The 10056-nt window shown below is 38.9% G+C and overlaps 1 protein-coding gene across 1 annotated transcript; it reads right to left on the minus strand.

Moving 5' to 3' along the window:
* Positions 1-4261: 4261 nt before the first annotated feature.
* Positions 4262-9865, minus strand: LOC310726454 (transmembrane protein 236). Its single transcript, XM_083542038.1, has 4 exons — positions 9291-9865; positions 8784-8856; positions 5819-5942; positions 4262-5076 (listed from the first exon to the last, which is right to left on the minus strand). The coding sequence occupies exons 1-4, from the start codon at positions 9563-9565 to the stop codon at positions 4313-4315; spliced, it is 1236 nt and encodes a 411-aa protein (XP_083398164.1). The 5' UTR covers positions 9566-9865; the 3' UTR covers positions 4262-4312.
* Positions 9866-10056: the final 191 nt, after the last annotated feature.

Consider the following 10056-nt stretch of genomic DNA (forward strand, 5'->3'; position numbering starts at 1 on the left):
TCTCCCTCCTCCCTCACCTTGTCACCAAAACATCCTACATGTGCTGTCCCTCTAATAAACTCATTTCTAATCTTGTCCATCCTCGTCACTCCCAACGAAACCTTAACATCTTCAGCTCTGCTACCTCCAGCTCCACCTCCTGTCTTTTACTCAATGCCACTGTCTCTAATCCATACAACATCGCAGGTCTCACCACAGTCCTATAAACTTTCCCTTTCATTCTTGCAGATACCCTACTATCACAAATCACTCCTGTCACTCTTCTCCACCCACTCCACCCTGCCTGCACTCTTTTCTTTACTTCTCTAACACACTCTCCATTACTTTGCACTGTTGACCCCAGGTACCTGAACTCCTCCACCTTCTCCACCTCTTCTCCCTGCAACCGCATCACTCCACTGCCCTCCCTCTCATTCACACACATGTACTCTGTCTTACTCCTACTGACTTTCATTCCCCTTCTCTCCAGCGCATATCTCCACCTCTCCAGGCTCTTCTCAACCTGCTCTTTACTCTCACCACAAATCACAATATCATCCGCAAACATCATAGTCCAGGGAGACTCCTGTCTGACCTCGTCCGTCAACCTGTCCATCACCACTGCAAACAGGAAAGGGCTCAGGGCCGAACCTTGATGCAGTCCAACCTTCACCCTGAACCAGTCTGTCGTACCTACTGCACACTTCACTGCCGTCACACTGTCCTCATACATGTCCTGCACCACCCTCACATACTTCTCTGACACACCTGACTTCCTCATACAATACCACAACTCCTCTCTTGGCACCCTGTCGTACGCTTTCTCTAAATCCACAAATACACAATGCAATTCCTTCTGTCCTTCTCTATACTTCTCCATTAACATCCTCAAAGCAAATAAGGCATCTGTGGTGCTCTTCTTCGGCATGAAACCATACTGTTGCTCACAGATGGTCACCTCTTCTCTCAGCCTGGCTTCCACTACTCTTTCCCATAACTTCATGGTGTGACTGATCAACTTAATTCCCCTGTAGTTACTGCAGGTCTGCACATCTCCCTTATGCTTAAAGATCGGTACCAGCACACTCCTTCTCCATTCCTCAGGCATCCTCTCCCCTTCCAGAATCCTGTTAAACAATCTGGTTAAAAACTCCACTGCCATCTCTCCTAAACATCTCCACGCTTCTACCGGTATGTCATCTGGTCCAACCGACTTTCCATTCTTCATCCTCTTAATCGCTGCTCTCACTTCCTCCTTACTAATCCTATCTACATCCTGCTTCACCAACTCCACATCCTCCAACCTTCTCTCTCTCTGATTTTCCTCATTCATCAGCTGCTCAAAATACTCCCTCCATCTTCTCAACACACTCTCCTCACTAGTCAACACATTTCCCTCTCCATCCTTTATTGCTCTAACTTGCAGTACATCCTTCCCAGCTCGGTCCCTCTGCCTGGCCAATCGGTATAAATCCTTTTCTCCTTCCTTAGTGTCCAACCTCTTATACAGCTCCTCATATGCCTTTTCCTTGGCTTTCACCACATCCCTTTTTACCTGCTGCCGCATCTCCTTGTACTCCTGCCTACTTTTCTCATCACTCTGTCGATCCCACTTCTGTTTTGCCAACCTCTTTCCCCTAATGCTCTCCTGTACTTCCTCATTCCACCACCACGTCTCCTTGTCTTGCTTTCTATTTCCATATGTCACACCAAGTACTTTTCTAGCTGCCTCCCTCATCACTCCTGCAGTAGTTGCCCAATCATCCGGCACCTCTTCACCACCACCAAGCCCCTGTCTGACCTCTTCCATGAACCTCACACTACACTCTTCCTCCTTCAGTTTCCACCATCTTATTCTTCTTTCAATCCTTACTTTCCTCCTCTTCTTCTTCGCCTCCAAAACCATCCTACAGACCACCATCCGATGCTGTCTAGCTACACTGTCCCCCGCCAACACCTTACAGTCTCCAATCTCGTTCAGACTGCATCTCCTACACAGAAGATAATCCACCTGTGTGCACCTTCCTCCACTCCTATACGTCACCCTATGATCCTCCTTCTTCTTAAAATACTTGTTCACCACTGCCATTTCCATCCTTTTAGCAAAATTTACCACCATCTGCCCTTCCACATTCCTCTCCTTAAAACCATACCTACCCATCACCTCCTCATCACCTCTGTTCCCTTCACCTACATGCCCATTAAAGTCTGCCCCAATCCCCAATCGTTCTTACCTAGGTACACCATCTACCACTTCATCTAATTCACTCCAGAATCTTTCCTTCTCCTCCATCTCACAGCCAACTTGTGGAGCATAGGCACTGATGACATTTATCATCATCCCTTCAACTTCCACCTTCATGATCATCACCCTATCAGAAACTCTCTTCACCTCCACTACACTCTTACTGAACTCTTCCCTCAGAATCACCCCTACACCATTTCTCTTCCCATCCACACCATGATAAAACAGTTTAAACCCACCTCCAATGTTCCTGACCTTAATCCCTTTCCACTTGGTCTCCTGAACACACAGCATATCTACCTTTCTTCTCTCCATCATATCAGCTACCTCTCTCCCTTTACCCGTCATAGTATCAACATTTAAAGTACCAACCCGAACCTCCACTTTCCTACACTGCTCCTTTTCCTGCCGTCTTCCTCCTCTCCTTCTCCTCCTTCGGCCAACAGTAGCCCAATTTCCACCGGTACCCTGTCGGCTAACGATACCTGTGGCGGTCGTTGTTAACCCGGGCCTCGACCGATCCGGTATGAAATTCTCATTTGTGTTCCGCATATTTGATTTGGCACATGTTTAACACTGGATGCCCTTCCTAACGCAACCCTCCCCATTTACCCGGGCTTGGGACCGGCACTAAGAGTGCACTGGCTTGTGCCCCCCTAATGGCTGGGTTATGTAGATTTACTGAGGTGACAGTAAAATAAAATAAAAAATCTCCCTTAAACAATGTTTAGAATAGAAAGTATATAATGTATCAAAGGGTACACTTCAGGATGAAACTGGATAGTGTGATTATGAATCATGAATTTATATACTGTTTTTAACAATAGATATTGTAACAAAGTCTAACCATATCTGTGTTAAAAGGTTCTAGGTTTATATCTGTAGTACTCTGGTTATGTGATCTACCGAGCAAAGTTTGAGACTTGGCCATAAACTGATTTTGGGAAGTGGATTTCATGGATTTTTAGAACTTTTTTTTTTTTTTTGGGGGGGGGGGAGGGAGGGTTGGGGGGTTGGGGGGTCTACAGTAATCTTGGTAGAATCCAGATGTTACCCAATCATAAGTGGTAGAGTTTTCCCTGAAACAGATATATTCCAGTTTACTACTAAAGGTCATAATGTTATATTTTAGATTTTAACATTCAGCAAAATCTCTTACTTACAGCTGCAGTAACATAGAAAATCCAGAGGAAACAGCTTAAAAGTGAGTGTTCGTTTCCTGGTTTTAGGACTGACCCCAGTTTTATGGCCCACATTCAGGACACGGTAAAACAGGAAAGTCATCTACCAACAATACTTTTTGTCATTGTAAAGCTCTTCCTGCTGTCAGATTTTCATTACTCCAGTGAGCCTGTACCCCCCCCAAAAAAACAACCCCCTGACAAAGATCAAGGATCACATTTACAACACATCATTCACTTCATAGTGGACTACATGTCAGTTACAATTTATAATAAAGTTTTTTTTTTTTTTTTTTTTTTATATATAAAAAAAAGGTGTCATTTCATGCAATTAACATAGATTGTGCTGAAAACTTTTAAAGATATTTCATTGTCAGACATTCAGCAAAGGGATGAAACATGCTAGACCATGTTATCAGCTTTCATGTTTATTTCTGGTAATACAGAAAGAGAAATATCATTAAGGTTGAAATATAGCTAAATACAAAACAATATGTTAAAGGATAAGTGTAAATAATAAATAAATTAAAGATCACTGCTTTCTTTTTAAATCAGTGCAAGTAATAAGCACTTTTCCTCATAACACTGGAAAAGTCTGACTTAAGGCAAATTTTCATGTATACACATGCAATCTACAAGACAATTAAGATACAGTAACATGGAATAAGAAATAGATAAAATGAAAAAGTAAAATTTAGTTAAAGTGCAATATTCTTATGTCTTTTATACCATAGGACTTATGGCACTATAAAACTTCTCAAAACCATTAATTCATAATTTAGATAGTAAGTAAATATATATGATTTAAGTATGTATATATGTAATATAATTTTTGTAAAAAAAGGAAATACTCCACATTCTTTTTTTTCTGCTGTTTAGTTCACTGTAACGTTTCACATTGGACCAGTCAAAACATCCTCTCAGTGTTGAACACTTTAAGCTTGGTCATGAAGTTAAAGTAAATGTAAGCCAAACATACCAAGAAGTTCTTCATTACAAACAGGACTGGGGTGACAAATCCAAAAATAGCTATAAGGGCCACTCTCAAAACGAGAAAGGGGAGGTCTTGTAGAGCGACCCCTAATGGGGAGAGAAGGGGACTATGGGGCATTAGAACCAATCGCAGTGTTGAGAGAAAGCTGAAGAGATACACTGGTAAAGCCCAACCTGAGAAGTAGAGTGAGGTGTGGTTTGTAACTCGCATCATTTCAGCTGTGTCCAACCAGAAAAGGAAGCTGTCAGAAAGGAATTCAGCACGCACGTCACTTTCTAGCAAAAAACTAAGTGGCCCTGTGTATGCAGTGGCATATGGTACATGTCTTAAGGGCAGGCCAGTGCCTGGATAAATCCCAGATATAGTATATGGTTGACTCTGGTTATTGCCCGAAAGTACTGGCACTGCTCCATTGCTGGGGACAGCTGAGCCTGTCGTGTTGCCTGGAATCCCTGTAAATGGCCTATTAGTGGGCAACCCAGTGACCAACCCGTTGACTGTAGCTGCAGTTCTTCCAGGTAATCTTGAAGTAGGTCCATTGGCTCCTGCTCCATTCTGTGGCCCCACATTAGTACTTACTGCTATAGGAGATGGTCCAGTGGCAGTACTGCTTATTGGCATCATCATTTCAGTGGGGCTGAGAGTCGGGATGTCTGCATTTCGATGTAATTCATTAGCTAAACATACAAACAGAAAATTATCAATTGTTCATGCTGTGTCCAAAGACATGTGCAATAAACTAGCCTATTATTACTTTTACTAATGTATTAACTAAGGAAAGACTTCCAGACAGTCATAATCAAGCACTTTTAAAAATAAAATAAAACAAGTTATATAAGTAATATAGTGCTGATATTTTTTTAAAAACAGAGGATAATAACAGTAAGTATAATAGGAATCTAGCATTGAAAAACCTAAAAATGTACAACTCGCCTTTCTAGAAATAAGTACAGTTGTTACTACAACAGTACTTGTACTGTACTTTAACACTATTTATCCAATGATTCACTTATTCTTGAACAGTGAAATATAGTTTCAGGGGGCATCTCTTTATGAAAATGTGTAACTGAGGATAATTAAATTATGTTCATAAAAAAAATATATATACTTTTTTGTGTTAAAATGCATAACACAAAGCTGGGAAATGAAATTTAAATTTCCATAACGAGAATTATGTGTGATATGTTTGTAAGAGTGAGTAATGTTTAAATTAAGAGTTGTCTCATGGATCAGATATCAAATGACACCATTTTAAAATACACTGTTTTATCGATGTGATAAGTTTTGCTAATAGTTTAGTGAGACGATAAACAATCGATCTGACAACAAGGAAAAAATCTTATCTCATCTTGTTGCCCAGTTGTTATCTAATAATGCTTTTAATACATGTTCATGCAGTTAATAAAAAGTGTTTTTTACCACGGCCAGTAAGTCTGCAGTAACGGATTCTTTCCACAATGTCAATGAGAATGAGTGAAAATAAGACCAAAGACACGGGTAGCTCAGTGAATGTATCAAATTGCATACCATTTCTAATCTGCACCTAGAGAGAGAGACAGAGAAAGAAAGAAAGAAAGAAAGAAAGAAAGAAAGAAAGAAAGAAAGAAAGAAAGAAAGAAAGAAAGAAAGAAAGTGTCATCAGGCTGAGTGAGGACTTTTTCTTTTCTTAAACAACCACTGGAAATGTAACTGTAGGAATGCTAAACCATGCCTGTCATCATTATCATTATGGGATCAGAACATTTCCTGTTGCTAATTATTCACTGTGAATGGCATGGGCAAAAAAACTTTACCTGGGAATGCTTTATTGGGTAAGAACTACAATTTTTCACCATATTTTTAAAGGTTTCTGAGGTAAAATTCTGACAATGGCATAGCTATCGATGGCTAGGAGTCCAAGAGAGCTATTTTTTGCTATGCTGTCTGGGATAGAAAGATCTTATACTCTGTTTTTTCACCATTTATCATTGATAGATGCTCTTATCCAACTTACTATTATATTATTTATCCAACTGAGCAGTTGAGGGTTTAGGGGATTGCTAAAGTACCAAGCAGTAGCAGCTTGGTGGGGGTAGGATGTGAAGTCATGATCTTTTGATCAGAAATCCAACATCCTAACCAATAAACTACCCCTTTTCTCCCTGTCATCTGTGAGCTTATGTACAACACCAAATCCAAAAAAAGTTGGTAATTATGTGTAAAATGTAAATAAAAACAGAATGCAATGATTTGCAACCTATAAACCTATATTTAATTCTTAATAGAACAAAGAAAACATCTTTAATGTCTAAACTGAGGAAATCTTGAATAATTTTACCTAATAGCTAATGTACTATTAATAGTCAATTGCACTATTTTAAAGTAAAATAATATTTTTAATTTGATGACTGCAACATGTTTTTAAAAAGTTGGTACAAGGCAACAAAAGTCTGAAAAAAATATATTCAAAAAAAGTCTTAACAATAAACAGTTGGAGAAAATAGGATAATTGACAACAGGTCAGGAAGATCTCGCTCAGAAGTAAAGATGGGCAAAGCTTCACCAATCTGAAAATTGCAAAAACAGTTGAATGTCTCATCATGTCTCAAAAAATCTGGAGAAATCTCTGGGCACAAGGGACAAATCAACATTGGTCATGATTCTGTAATGACATTTGAGCAAAACAATGCTAACTATTTACTACATCTCTTACAATATAATAGGCACCTTTCACCTTTTGAACTGGTCTCCTCATTTCTCAGATATACACAGACAGACGACCTGATACCACACAGTGGTAAACATAGTTGTGTCCCAACTTTTTGAGACCTGTTACAGTCATCAAATTCAACATTAACTTATTTTATTATTTTTATTTATATTTTTACAGTGTCACAACTTTTTTGGAATTGGGGTTGTGTGTATTTGGGCAGTGCTTTTCCCTGAATGTGTTATGTCACCATGTGATGATGTAGTAGAGGGGACGTAGCAGATGATGAAACTAGGGGAAATGGTGGGGGACAATTCTTTGAAAGAGAATAATCGGGAAAATATCAGGAACTGTTTGTAAAACTGAATGACTAAAAGTAGACTGACATCTGTTCTCGGTTCTATTGGCTGGGGGTAAACTGCAGTTATGATAGAGACTGTCAGACCAATATTAAGACCTAAGGGGCCTCTGTCTGAAAGCAGATGTAGCAAGCAAGAGTGAAAAGGCCAGGTGGTCAGTGTGCAATGCAAATGGCTGCCCATAAAGGTTCATGTGCAACTGTCACATGTGCCAAACCATGGCCTCAAAATCTGTCTACATGTCTTTGCTGAAGACCTGGAGGCAATGGTCTTATCTGTTCCATAATCAAAATGCATCAGAATTACAGTGTATGGTCACCTGACCATCACACATATATGCTTGTTGAACATCTATTTCGAAATTTGGTCTACTTTTGCAGCTATAGAGTAAGAGCCTCCACTTTGTGAAAAAGCTTTTCACTTGATAACAGTACAAGAGTGTAGGGATTTCCCATTCTGCCACAAAAGCATTAGTCAGGACATGAAGCCCCAGCACATGTTCTAATTCAACCCATAGGTGTTCAGTAGGATTGAGGTTAGTGCTCTGTACAAAATTTACCATATGCAATGTTGGAAGAACATGTCTTCATGGAGGTCATTTTGTGTACAGTGGTATTGATAGACAAACCATTCAACATTGTGCTTTCAACTTTGTGGCAAATGTTTGCTAACTTAGTCATGCATGCTGCACAATAATACTACAGAAATAACAAATTCCATGAGTTTGATTCAGCATGACCTGTAGATGGTCCATAAAGAGTACTAGATTTAAGAATGTGGTAGCTCCACTGCTGAACACAGTAGATATTTGCTGCCAATAGAAGGTGAAAGACAAAAGGTTACTCTTGTTGCTTGGCAAAATTCAAAATGCTGTTCAATAAATGTAAATGTTAGGTAATAAAAAATCCATTCAGTTCCATGATGTATAAAATTAAATGTAAGATACTACTCAGTAAAAAGTCATAGAAGCTTTTGAAGAGGAAAATAAACGCCATGTTGTTCTTTTTCCTGCATTATTAACGGTTTTGGCACTTGCCAAGATAGCTGAGCGTCAAATTCCACAATCTGACTGTTCAATCAGAGTAGGTTTATGGTTCATATCAATAAACCATTTGCATCTGTCAGACTTTTATCTTTGTGAGCACTGTGAGGGGTAAAGAACAGCAATAATTATATAATAAATAATAAAAAAGCATTATCACAGACCCCCTTTCAATTCATAATGTACACTAGAATGATACACAGTATATTGTATAGTATTCTAGACATTGTCTCACATTTACCAAACAATATGCATGCCACATTACTAATAGTCAATATTATCCAACATGTTTACCTCAGAACTGGCTATTAGGAATGCAAAAGTGGGTAGTGTGGAGAGGAGCACATAAGCCAGTGCAACCGGTCTCCTAAAGACAAAGAAACTCTCGTTCATTTAATGACAAAATGGTATGAATTGATTGTGTTTATGTGGGACATTTTACCAAACTGAACAAAATAGTATTTAAAGCCTATTGTGATCACTTTAAAACATAAAATGCATACTAAGTAAAAGAATAAAACAAGACAATAAAATAATAATAATAATAATAATAATAATAATAATAATAATAATAATAAACAAGACTACAATAAAAAGATAATTAGTTCCTTATTCAACAACAACAATAATAATAAATCATCCAAACTCATACAAGCTCAAACTAACACATAAACATGTATATGCTTAAATTCCTGGCAGTATTTTTCTCTCTGCATGAGCATGGTTTGCTATTATGATGCTACATCTTGGGATTGGGAACAAATTATACAAAAACCTATAATCTTTCTCTTTCTCTCTCACCACTTCTTTCTCCCCACCAGAGCTTTCTTCTTCATGAACACCATGGACTTAATTGGCAGCCACACCAAAGTTGCCATGGTTGTCAGATAGGCAACAGATGAAGACACGATCAACCAGTAAGCCATGCTAGAGTTTCCATCAGAGGGATGCACCCGACTCTTCACCTGTGCTAGGATGAAGGCAAAACGCTGCATAACAATAAAAAATGGAACACAGAAGGCAGCAAATTGCAGTACTTCACAAATAGCAAACTTGATTATGCTCCTTGAACCCATAATCCAGAAGATAGGCACAAAAAGACTATATGGAAAAAAGAGGCAGACAACATTGTCAGATGAAAATCCCTACAAAAAGAGTGGATTGCAGCTGAGTGCTAGTATTTTCTCCACCCAAACAGTACTAGTGCTAGACCACTGCTTACTCTGCACTCACTTTTGTGTTGGGTCAACGGGTGAGGTCTGCACACAAAAACACACACAAGGAAAGTGAGCAAAACGTATAAAAACAATGTTGTTCTATGACTATTACTTTCACCATAGCATTAGGAGCCCGAGCAAAAGTCTGGTATGACTGAAACATGACCCCACTTGCACACATAAACATAAACATGCTGTACACAGATACTAGCACAACCATGTCATAAGTTTGCAGGACATTACATTATATTAAGTAAAGAATTTTTTTAATATTTAAATGTATGTAAATAATTGTCAAAATCCTAAACATATGTCCAGTTTTCAAAATGTTACATGTGGACTATTCTGTC

This window comes from Silurus aristotelis (genome assembly GCF_946808225.1).
Source record: "Silurus aristotelis genome assembly, chromosome: 5".
NCBI classification, from domain to species: Eukaryota; Metazoa; Chordata; class Actinopteri; order Siluriformes; family Siluridae; genus Silurus; species Silurus aristotelis.

Bases quoted from the DNA above. Each gene is read 5' to 3' on its own strand.
- LOC310726454 (XM_083542038.1), bottom strand. From the start codon at position 9,565: ATGGGTTCAAGGAGCATAATCAAGTTTGCTATTTGTGAAGTACTGCAA. The intron at 8,857-9,290 runs GTGAGAGAGAAA...CTTTGTCTTTAG, and splicing joins CTGGTGGGGAGAAAGAAGTG to GAGACCGGTTGCACTGGCTT. The intron at 5,077-5,818 runs GTAAAAAACACT...TTGTATGTTTAG, and splicing joins CTGCAGACTTACTGGCCGTG to CTAATGAATTACATCGAAAT.